This window comes from Oryctolagus cuniculus, chromosome X (genome assembly GCF_964237555.1).
Source record: "Oryctolagus cuniculus chromosome X, mOryCun1.1, whole genome shotgun sequence".
Lineage (NCBI taxonomy): Eukaryota > Metazoa > Chordata > Mammalia > Lagomorpha > Leporidae > Oryctolagus > Oryctolagus cuniculus.
This window is the reverse complement of record NC_091453.1, coordinates 50506266-50519011: the sequence shown is the minus strand read 5'-3', so window position 1 is coordinate 50519011 and position 12746 is coordinate 50506266. Positions and strand designations below refer to the sequence as shown.

The following is a 12746-nucleotide window of genomic DNA, read 5'->3' as shown; positions in this document are numbered from 1 at the left end:
CCAGTTCAAGTCCCAGCTGTTCCACTTCCAATCCAGCTCTCTGCTATGGCCTGGGAAAGCAGTGGAAGATGGCTCATGTCCTTGGGCCCCTGCACCCACATGGAAGATCCAAAGAAGCTCCTGGCTTTCCAATTGGCTCAGGCCCAGCCATTGTGGCCATTTGGGGAGTGAACCAGTGAATGGAAGACCCCTCTCTTTCTCTACCTTTCCTTCTCTCTCTGTGTAACTCTTTTAAATAAATAAATAATTCTTTAAAAAAGATGCAATCTTCTGCAAATATATATCTAGTTTTCTCGGTATCATTTATTGAATAGATTGTTCTTTGCTTTTTATCTATTTGAGAGGCAGAGTAACAGAAAGACAGAGAGAGAGAGAGAGAGAGAGAGAGAGAGAGAGAGAGAATGAATATCTCACATCTACTGGTTTGCTCCCCAAATGGCTGCAATGGCCTTGGCTGGGCCGGGTTGAAGCCAAGAGCCTGAACTCCATCCAGGTCTCCTACATGGGTGGCAGGGACCCAAGTATTTGGAGCCATTTTTTCACTGCTTTACTTTCTCAGAAACATTAGCAAGGAGCTGGATCAGAAGTCAGGACCCCAACCAGCATTCTGATACAGGTAGCTGGCATAGTAAGCAGCGGCTCAACCCACTGCACTACACCACCAGCCCCTCTTTATTTTTATAACACCATCTTTCATGAGAAGAAGTTTTAAATTTTACAAAGAATTTATTTTCTTGTATAGATTGTGTTTTTGATGTTGTATCTAAGAAATCTTTTCCTAACCCAATGTCACAAGAAATTTTAGTTTTGGATTTTACATTTAGGTCTGTGATCCATTTCGAGTTAATTTTTATAGTTGATTCTAGGTGGTCACTGAAGTCCATTTTTTAAGAAATGGTTATCCAATTGTTCCAACATTATTGCTTTAACAAACTATATTTTGTCAATTGAATTACTTTTCACCCTTGTCAAAACTCAGTTGTCATATATTTGTGTGTCTCTGTATTCTGTATTCTGTTCCATTCACCTGATTACCTGTCTACACCATTCTCAGACTATCTTGACTAGTGTAGCTCTGAACAATATGAAATGTAGTGTTTGTCTTCCAACTTTGTTTTCTTTCAAATTTGTTCTGGATATCCCAGGTCCTTTGTGTATCCATATGAATTTCACAGTTTTTCAAGTTTTACACAAATAAATTTTATTGAGATTATAATATATATATATACACACATATATATTAGCGTGGAGAGAATTAATATCTTACATTATTGAGTCTTCCAACTTAGGAAAATTAATTACCCCCATTTACTTAGGTCTTTAATTTCTCAGTGATGATTTCTACTTTCCAGTATACAAATCTAGGCATTTTTTGTCAGATTTATCCCTAAAATATCCCATATTTTATGCACTTTTAAATGACATTTTTAAAAACGTGGGGGAAGAGTATTTAGATTCGCAGTTAAGATGCTAATGAAGATGCCTGCATCCCATATGGGAGTGAGTAATTAAGTCCTGACTCTAGCTTCCTGCTAACACAGACACTGGAGGGCAGCAGTTATGGTTCAAGTGATTGGTTGGGTTCCCACCATCCAGGTGGGAAATCTGGATTTAGTTCTGGGCTCTTGACTTCGGCCTGGTCCAGTCCTATCCACTGTGGACAGTTGGGAAGTGAACCAATAGATGGGAACACTCTCTGTCTCTGTCTCTCTGTCTCTCCTCTTTGTCTCTCTGCCTCTCAAATAAACAAATGAATTTTAAAAGTAAAAATTTCAGTTTCTGATTGGGCGTTGCTAGTATATAGAAATACAAATGACTATATATACATATACATATATGTATATATATATATATATTGCTCTTGTATCCTATAGTTTTGGCAAACTCATTTTAGTTCCAGTAGCTTTCTTTTAAATTCTGTCAGTTTTTCTACATACACAATCATGTTGTCTGTGAATAAAGGCAATTTTACTTCTTCCTTTCTAAACTGGGTGCAATTTAATTTTTCTTGCCTTGTTGTTCTTGTTAGATTTTCCAGTAAAATGTTGAGTAAAAATGGTAAGAACTGATGTTCATGTCTTTTTCCTTATTTGAGGTGGGAAAGCATTCAGTCTTCCATCATTAAGTATAATGTTAGCTATAGGCTTTTCATAGATACCCTTTATCAACTTGAGAAAGTTCTTTTCCATTTCTGTTACCTGAAAGTTTTTATAAGGAATATGAGGTGTTAAATTTGGTCATATGGTTTTTCTGTGTCTATTGAAATTATTGTTTTTTAAAGTCTGTTAGTATGATTAATTACATTGATTGATTTTTCAACTGTTAAACCAATGTTGTATGCCTGGAATCAACTCTACTAGGTCATATAATTTAATTTTCTAACAGTCACGTTAGAATTTTTTTTCTATGTTCATGAGAGTTATTGGTCTGTAGTTTTCCTTTAATGCTTTTGGTTTTGCTATCAGATTAATACTGGTTTTTTAGAATGAGTTCAGAAGTATACCCTTCTTTTCCGTTTTTTGAGTATATGTCCAATTGGTACTTTTTCTTCCTTAAATATTTGGTGGAGTTCACCAGTGAAGCCATTTGGGTCTGGAGTTTTCATTGTGGGAAGGTTTTTAAGTACAAATAAGATTTCTTTAATAGATATAGGGCTATTTGGGTTATCATCTCTTCATCTGGCTTTAGTATTTTGTGTCTTTCAAAATTTGTCCATTTCCTCTAAGTTGATTAAATTACTGGCTTAAAGTTGTTTGTGATAAGATCCATATTATCCTTTTAACAACTATTAAATTTATAGTTGTGTCATCTGTCTTATTACTGTTATTTTTATTTTGTGTCTTCTCTCTTTTCCCATGGTCAGTGTACCTAGAGGTTGATCAATTTTATTGATCTTGAAGAAGCCAGCTTTGGGTTTTGTTAATTTTTACTCTGTTTTTTTTTTCTGTTTTTTATTTCATTTATTTACATTTAAAAAAATAAAGATTTATTTTATTTATTTGATATGCAGAGTGACAGAGAGAGAGATATTTCATCTGCTGGTTCACTCCCCAAATGGCTTCAATGGCCAGGGCTGGACCAGGCCAAAGCTGGGAGCCTAGAACTCCATCTGGGTCTCCCACATGGGTGGCAGGGCCCCAAGCACTTGGGCCATCTTCCACTGCTTTCCCAGACACATTAGTAAGGAGCTAGAGAGGAAGTGGAGCAGCCAGAAGTTGAACCAGTGCCCCAACATGAAATGCCATATGGCATGCCAGCGTTGCAGGCGGTGGCTTAACCCCCTGAGCCACAATGCTGGCCCCTCATTTTTTTTTATGTTTGAATCTTTATTATATTTATTGTTCTGCTTACTTTGTGTTTCATTTTCTCATCTTTTTTTCTAGTTTTCAAAGGGGGAAAGTTCAGGTCATTGATTTAAGACCCTTATTCTGGCCTAATATAGGCACTTAATACTATACTTTTAATTACTGCTTTATTGACAGTCTGCCAATTTTAGTATGTCTGGTTTTATTTCACTTCAGTTCAAGATAGTTTCCAGTTTGAATTTTATTCCTTTTTAAACCCAATTTAAACCCATTTATATTTAACACAATTATTTATAGAGTTAAATTGAAATTTAGCATTTAGGTATTTGGCTTCTATTTGTCCCATCTATTCTTTGTTGCTTTTTCTGTTTTTTTTTTTTCTGCTATCTTTTGAGTAAATTGAGTTTTTATTTATTACATTTATTTTGTTTATTGGACTATTAACTATAACTGTTATTTATTTGTTACTTAAGGTCTATAGTACACCTATTTAACTTATCATAGTCTACCTTTAAGACACATAATGGAATATATTAGTCATTTAATTTATAACTGTTCTGTATTATATTCCATTTTATGGATATACCAAAATGTATGTAGCCCATCCATTACTAATGGAATTTAGGTTCCATATTTCACTCTTAAAAGTAGTGCTGGGTGAACCATCTTGTTAGGATAAGTTGATGGAAATACATTTGCTCAATTGGGAAATTTTCTGATCTTCAAATCTTTCTTGACAGTTGACAGTATAGCAACCATGTGACCATATGAGTATTAATGAATTATTTAAAGATATTAATTATTTTAATATGAGTTACAAATCTATTGTGGTGAAATTAGCCATAGGTAAGTATTCTCTTTGATAAGAGTATCCATTTTCAAATTGCTTTCTTGTTTTTCAGCTTTCCAGGCAATCAGTACTTTAGAGACCTTATTAACAGAAGAAGAAATACCAGATAATGATATGTTTGCAAATAGAGATTCATCTACCTCGCTCCTGACTTTAGCTGCCCAGTTTGCTCTAGAGGTAATTCATTTATATCCATCTACTAAATTTGTACCTCTTCTTTTGAAAGACAATAAATAGAATCGTCATCACTTAAGCAAAGGAGAGACCTTCCTTTACTCTTTGTTTTGTCTTCACACAAACACTGATTGCAGAATTGCCTTATTTCTCTTCATGTCTTTATAATGCAGATAATAGGAAATAAAACGAAGTGAGATAAGAGATTTGTGCCTAAAATAACAAAAAATAGCAAATTGATGGTTTTAAAAAAGAAACTCCAGATTTATAATGTTGTACCACACAAATTTTTTTAAGGTTTATATATTTGAAAGGCAGATTTACAGAGAGGTAGAGGCAGAGAGAGAGGTCTTCCGTCCACTGATTCACTCCTAAAATAGCCACAATGGCTGGAGGTGCGCCGATCCGAAGCCAGGAGCCAGGAGCTTCTTCTGGGTCTCCAACGTGGTTGCAAGTGCCCAAATACTTGAGCCATCCTCTACTGCTTTCCCAGTTCATAGCAGCTAGACTGGAAGTGGAGCAGCCAGGACTCAAATCGGCGCCCATATGGGATGCCAGCACTGCAGGCAGCGGTACACCACAGCGCCGGCCCTTTCACGCAAATTATTTAGAAACTTAACCTTTCTCATCAACTGAACAAACTGGTTTAAATTTCTGTGGATCATTTTTGTCCATAACCACAAACCAACGTTAGCTTAGGTATAATAAATATTTGCACCACTGGTTTTTACTTAATAAGTGCCTACCTTCTTTGAATCTTACTTTCATCATTTGCAAAATAAAGATAATACCCAACTCCAGGATTGTTATGAAAATTAAATGAGAAGATGGCTGAAAATGTGATTTGTAAACTATGAAGCTGGTCTTACTTTACACTTATTGTCTGATCTTTCTCCTATATGAAAACTATCTTCTTGTTCAGAACAGTTTCATAATCGTCTGCTGGCTCTTTGCTGCCTTCTATATCAAATGTAAATTTGTAAACATTCTCTTAAAAGCATATTTGCTTTTAGGTTCCCCAAAACAGAATCTCTGTCATTTCTCATTACAGCACAATTACATTCTGTATCTGCATTTGCCAAGCATTTTTCTTCCTTCAAGAGTTCTATTACTGTACTCATTAAGATCAAAATATAGATCATACAAACTGTATTTATCAAAATACTGATCATCAACTGTATTTATATACTTTGTCAGGATATTGGGCTAGGTACTAGAAATATGCTCCTCAAGAATCTCACAAGTCTGTTTGAACAGAGAGCCATACATTAGCAATGTATGACAGGGTATGGAATAAAGAGCAAATAACCAATATACATGTTAAACATTATGATATTCATAGTAGGAAGAGAACATTAAGAACTGGAATTGATTTGGAAAGACTCTATAGTGGAGGGAAACTCTAAGTTGGACTTTGAAATGTAAGAACATCTCAAAAAGGATGGGATGGTATAAACAAGGCATAGAAAAAGGAATGTAATTGGTTTGGGAGACACTCTGTTCAGTTAAAGGGATGGAAGGTTTAGTCTCTACCATCCCAGATCTTGTGCCTAATGTAATAGTGGCTTATACTACTAAGATTATGATATAGAGGAGGAGTATAAGATAAAGTAGAAGAGATAGTTGTAGCCATATTGTATATATTCTTAAATTCTCTGAACAACAAATGGTGATCTATGTAAAAGTATTACTTTAGGAAAAAGAATTTTGGATGTGCCCAAGGAGTTGAATGGGAAGAAACTAGAGCCAGGGCAGGATGGGAGACTATGGTAATAATCCAGTCTTAAACTGGTAAGAGTCTAAACAAAGTTAGTGAGAGTGAGTTATTAAGCAGGTAAAACATTACTTTCTCTTCTTTTAAAATGAGCTGCCTTATCATTGAATCCATGTACAGCATTCTTCCCCCTGCGTACACATACACAGAGCTAATATGAATATTCCGGGATCTGAAAATGGAAGCAGTCAGGAAGAGAATTTCTAGAGATTCCCACCTTTGTTTACACGCCAGGAATCACAGCATATACTCTGCCTTCTCAGTTACTATCATGGATGAATATCCATGTCCCTTCCCAAAAACTAGTTCCTCAACTTCTATACTTATTTCCATCTCTTGCCTTTTTCCCTCTCTTTGTCAACTTACTGTTATTCTTGCTGAGTCATTCCTGTCACCATATAAACATAGTCATTTATCCTACTCAAACAAACAAAACCGAAAACTCCTTAGGACCTTCCTTTTCTCACCAATTACTGCCCTTTTTAAAAAAAAAAATTATTTATTTGAAAGGCTGAGTTACAGAGAAAGAGGGAGTGACAGATGGAGAGAGAGCCTCCATCCACTGGTTCACTCCCCAAATGCCCACAACAGCTAGGGCTGGGCCAGGCTGAAGCCAGGAGCCTGGAACTCCATCCAGGTCTCCCATGTGGGTGGCAGGGGCCCAAGCACTTGGGCCATCTTCTGCTGCTTTCTCAGGCACATTAGCAGGGAGCTGGATTGGAAGTGGAACAGCTGGGACTCCAACCCATGCTCATATGGGATACTTGCATCATAGGCTGTGGCTTAACCCACAGCACCACAACACTAGCCCCTGCCCAGTTTCTTTTCTTTCCTTCTCTTTGTGACAAAATTCCTCTAAAGAGCTGTCTATACAAGGGAGCTTCAAAATGTTTACAGAGTGGGTAGGTGTTATGACACAGCAGGATAAGCCACCCCTTGTGATGCCCACATCCCAAATTGGAGTTCCTGGTTTGAGTCCCAGCTACTCTACCTCTGATCCATCTCACTGCTAATGTGCCTGGGAAGACAGAAGAAGATGGCCCAAGAGCTTGATCCCCAGCCACCCATGTGGGAGACCTGGATGAAGTTCCAGCCTCCTGGCTTCATCCTGGCCCAGACCAAGCCATTGCAGCCATTTGGGAAGTGAACCAGAGAATGGAAAATTCTCTCGCTCACTTGCTCTCTCTCTCTCCCTCTTTCTCTCTTTCCCTCTCTCACTCACTCTCACTCACTCTCACTCTGGCTTTTAAACAAATAAACTTCAAAAAGGAATCAGGAGTCGGCATTGTGGTGTAGCAGCTAAAGCCACCACCTGTAACACTGGCACCCCATGTGGGTGCTGGTTCATGTCCTGGCTGCTCCACTTCTATCCAGCTCCCTGCTAATGGCCTGGGAAAGCAGTGGACAATGGCCCAAGTGTTTGAGCCCCTGCACCCACGTGGGAGACCCAGACAAAGCTCCTGGCTCCTGGCTTTAGCCTGGCCTGGCCCAGTCATTGTGGCCCTTTGGGGAGTGAACCAACAGATGTAAGATCTGCTTGTGTTTCCCCTTCTCTCTCTCTCTCTCTCTCTTTCTCTCTCTCTAACTCTTTCAAATAAATAAAATAAATCTTTTTAAAAAACTCAGTAGAAAGTTGGACTTGACCAGACTTACAGTTTTACCAAAAGAAAACAATGAAGAAGGACAGGAAGGTTAAAGAACAAAGGAATGGTTATGATTAATTCCCATGGAATTTAAATTGAATGTGGAGGAGAACATTAAGGAGATGAGGGACAGTGAAAAACTGGTAGCATCAATGGCTTGAGATTTTTACTGCCATTGAAGGATTCCTGGAGTCGAGATGATAGAGGGAATGAGTTGGAATGGTTAAGAGGCCTGGTCAGAAAATAAAACATGGGGAACTAAGAGCTGGGATGGGGCACTAGAGTAAAGGAGTAAGGTCCCTAGGTGGCAAAACTTAATGATGGCACTCAGTCTCCAGGTCATTCAAGTGCAGATTTGGTACTGTACAACCTGAGAGTGAGTGCCTTTTTAAATTTTGCATGCTAGGTAATACTTCACATGTCTTACCTGGCTCACCCTAGCCTCAACCCTGACAGAATTTGGAAGGGTCGCAATGATTAGCAATGAGAATCTGGTGAATGACTGTGGCAGTGAATGGCTAAGGTAATTGGCAGAATGGAATTCAATGAACTGAGAGGTTAGGATATTGGGAGGATCATCTATCTATGTACTGAAAATGCCGAAAATTGAGACAGTAGTTTCTGAAGAAAATAGTTGAACAATAGATAAGCTATCAAGAAATGAACTGGGAGATGGTAGATTGCAGCAACAATGAAGCACAGTAGGTAATGTAGTCTGGTGGCAGGGAATTCAAACTTGAGGATTTTAAGGAAGAGAAAGGGAGAATGATTTTTAAATGGTAATGAAGATCAAGAAGGACACCTACTCCATCCACAGGCCTAGAGTTAGAAGGGTAGTGAGGACAAAGGCAACCACCACTTGAGAGGGCTTCAGTGGTAACAACATCTTTGGCAGAAACCTAGATTTCCATTAAAGCAAGAATGTACAAGAAGCTTTCAAAGAAGTTGCTTCTAGAAGAAATTTTGCTGCTAATGTACTGAATTTCAGAGAGCATCATGGAAGGACTGGAGGAGTTGGGGAGAGAGAGGAAAAAACAGGAGAGAATGCACAGAACCTTTCAGCGATTGGAGTGCTGAGCATGAGGGTGATGTGAATGTCTGTGGTTCTTCTGGTTATTACTAATGAACAGGAATAAAAAACATATTAAGAATTAGTGGATTCGAGGCAGTGATGGCAAGGCTATGTTTGTGGTTAGGCAAGTATGGATTTCTGGGGTAAATGTGAACCTTTTATGTTTTTGTCAATGGGTTGTATCTTCATTCTGCCATCTTGCAGTAGCTCTTTTGAGAGTACAAAATGAACATGTTCGTATTTTTTTTTCTTGTCCTGGGCAGAAATATAGATAACATGTTGCTTGTATCACTTTGAGATGTAATTTGATGTATTTGTTCCTTTTAGCATGAACAACAAACTGTGGCAATAAAAGCTTTGGAGTATTTAGCCCAACATTCAGAAGACCCAGAACAAGTTATTGCATCTTTAAAGTGAGTAATTCAAATCCTGTTCAAGTGAGAGGATATCCTCTGTTTATCTTATTCTTGGACTAAAAACGTTGCCAAACTAATGCTGGTGAGATCAATGCCTACTATAACAACTGGTGACCCAGATGCTCAAAGTAAAAAGAACAGTTGAACCTAGTCTTCCTCCTACTCTCTTTCTGGGAAGGAAATTTATTTGTCAATAGGGAATTTGATACACAATGGTGAGATAGCAGAGAGTGAGATTAGTTATGCTAACTACTAGTTACACCTGCAAAGGGAAATGGGAGTCACAGTAAGGAAGAGTCAAAAGGTGTCTTGAGATATTTGCCTGCCTTTAGTCAGATCAATATCTAAAATCCATTCAGGACAGATTGTATTTTCTTTAAAACATTTAGGGTTTGAAACTTTACCAATTCCATTATTTTGTCAATTTCTTATTATGCTGCCAGATCCCTTCAAAGAATAGTGATCCTAGTTTATGTGGGACCCAAGACTGGTGATAGATTGCTTTATGGAATGAGAAATATAAAGATTTATATAACATACGTGATGTTCTAGCATGTGATTTAGGGTGATGATACAACCTGTGGAACCATTTAAGAATTTGTTATAAGCAACACTCTTGTTTTTAAATTCCTTTATTAAATTCCATATTCAAAATGACAAAATTGGTATGCTTTTAGTGCAACCATTAAAATAATACAGAAGTATATAAAATAAAGTTATTCTCCCCTTTTCTTCTCTTTTCTCAGTTCTACCTCCTGGGATAATCAAGGTTAATAATATGGTATATTTGCTTTCACATGTAAGAACCACTTTCTGTATTACTTTATTATACAGGTGTTTGTTTCGTATTGCTCTTCCAAAAGTCTCTCAACTGCAAGAATCTGAAACTAAGTAAGTTATTTCAACAGACATGCAGTATTAATCAATAGGAAAATTACAGTAATTTTCAATATAAGCTTTATATTGAGAGATGGGTAATGCAGTGGCTAAGATTAATGTAGGTTTTGGGACAGTTCTTCCTAGGTTCATATGCTGGCTCTGCTACTTATAAATGTGTAACCTCGAATAAGTTTCTTAACTTTTTTGGCTTCAGTTTCCCCATTTGTAAAATGAGAATAGTAGTACACACCTCATTGGGTTGCTGTGATGACTCAGTGAGTTATGCAATCTAAAGAGAACCCAGAGTATAAGCTGATATATGTAAAATTGCTTAGAGTGCCAGGTACTTAAGTCCTCAATAGTGCTACCTATGACCCAATTATTACATTGCATCTGTTTCTCCTTTTTTATTTTTTAAGATTTATTTATTTATTCAAAAGTCAGAGTTACACAAAGAGAGGAGAGTCAGAGAGAGAGAGAGAGAGGGAGGTCTTCCATCCGAAGGTTCGCTCCCCAATTGGCTGCAGCGGCTGGAGCTGCGGCAGTCCGAAGCCAGGAGCCAAGAGCTTCCTCCAGGTCTCCTATGCGAGTGCAGGGCCCAAGGACTTGGGCCATCCTCCACTGCTTTCCCAGGCCATAGCAGGGAGCTGGATCGGTAGAGGAGCAGCCAGGTCTCAAAACGGTGCCCATATGGAATGCCAGCGCTTCAGGCCAGGACGTTAACCCGCTGCGCCACAGCGCTGGCCCCTGTTTCTTCTTTTCTTATCCAAGGACTCAAGTATAGGCATATCTATTATGTTCCCATAGATCATATAACCTGCATGGCTTACTGATCCCATCAGCCGGGAGTGAAATATTTCTGATCACTTTCTGTAACATAAGATAGCAAAAACTTAACACTCTAGAAGAATTTGGTCACAAATTTTTCTTTCACAAAACTCACCCATGACTTGAAAGAAAACTGTACAAGGTCTTGACTTAGGAATAACTCAAAAATATCACCCATTTTTGCATTCCCTACTTCAACAAGAACTGTATATCTCTATATATCTAGTTTACTTTTGCTTTTCATATTTGCAACTGGAGGCAATATATTTTTCAATTATATTCTGTGACAGAGATAACATTATTTAGATGGCTTATGAACTTTTCTTAAAGATTTATTTTATTTTATTTGAAAATCAGAGTTACAGAAAGGAGAGACAGACAGAGATCTTCCATCCACTGGTTTACTCCCCAGATGGCCGCAATGGCCTGGGGTGTGCCAGGCCAAAACCAGGAACCAGGAGTTTCCCACATAGATGGCAGGGGCCCAAACACTTGAGCCATCTTTGGCTGCTTTTCCCAAGCCATTAGCAGGGAGCTGGAAGGGAAGTGGAGCAGCTGGGACATGAACTGGCACCCATATAGGATGCCAGCATCGTAAGTGGCAGCTTTACCCACTATGCCACAATGCCAGCCCCACTTATTAACTTTTTTATAGTAGCAGTTTTACCAAAGCATGTATGGTATGTATTGCCATTTCTTTCAGGCTTTTTGAGTTCATTAAATATAAGCTCAAACAAACTTGAAACATGAGACAATGGAAATTTGAATAATGACCAAATACTTAATATTAAGAAATTATTGACTTTTAAGTGTGATAATGGTAGTGTGATTTTTTAAAGAGTCCTTATCCCTTAGAGACACATCTTGAAATATGTGTGGGTGAAATAATATAATTTCTGGATTTTGCTTCAAAATAATATGGAAGGGAAGAAGTAGGTGGAGGTATCAGTGAGATAAAACTGATGAGTTAATAATTTTTGAAGCTGGATGAGTAGTATATGAGGATTCATTATACTCATCTTTTAATATTGGAACATCTTTGAGATTTTCAACGATTTAAAAAAAATGTAGGGGGACTGAGACTGAACCTTAATAGCTATTAGATTGTGAGAACTCCCTGAGGGCTAGGACTATTTGTATGCATCTTTATGTTTTTGGAGCCCAGGGCTCTATCTGACACATAATTGCCACTCAATTTATTTAAATTTCTGAATATCAGCTTTATAAGCTCTTTAGCACTGTACTTGAAGCTGCTTCATGTTCTGCTTAATCATAGCACACTGTTAAACAGTTCACTAAAATCAGTTTAGAAACAGGATAAAGGAAGGGATTCTGTTTGACTTAATGGTAAATTATGAAACAGTTTAAAACTATGTCTTCATTGTTCTCAAGTAAATATATAATAGAGTATCTTCTAGCAGTGCTTCCAGATAGAAGTCAGTACTTGATTTAACAAATAGATTAGATTACTTTGTAAATTTTTCTTAAAGCAACTAATTCAATGAGAAGAGTCATGAGGACTGATTTCTAGTTTCAGTTATTTCACTGACTCCTGGTTTACCTTAGGCAATGGCTATTTATTTAACTTTTCTAAGCTATGTTTTCCTCATCTGTAAAATTTTAAAAGATGAATTAGATGATTTTTAAAGCTCTTCTCTGTTCTCAAATTACTGTGGTTTAATTAGCAGTATCTAAGCACTAATGACTCTTGTGTCAAATTTTTAAAGTAGTTTGCTCTTAAGTAGATTACATATCCCTTTTATTTTTTAATATTTCTTTCTTTATTTATTTGAAAGGCTGAATTA

At 37.4% G+C, this 12746-nt stretch overlaps 1 protein-coding gene across 1 annotated transcript in view; it reads left to right on the top strand.

The window, feature by feature from the left end:
- TEX11 (testis expressed 11) overlaps positions 1 to 12746 on the top strand; it is a 295189-nt gene that overhangs the window by 205572 nt on the left and 76871 nt on the right. Inside the window, exons 17-19 of the mRNA XM_017349668.3 lie at positions 4208 to 4332; positions 9146 to 9231; positions 10069 to 10125. Coding sequence (XP_017205157.3) covers positions 4208 to 4332; positions 9146 to 9231; positions 10069 to 10125 — 268 coding nt within the window. The remainder of the gene's footprint in view (positions 1 to 4207; positions 4333 to 9145; positions 9232 to 10068; positions 10126 to 12746) is intronic.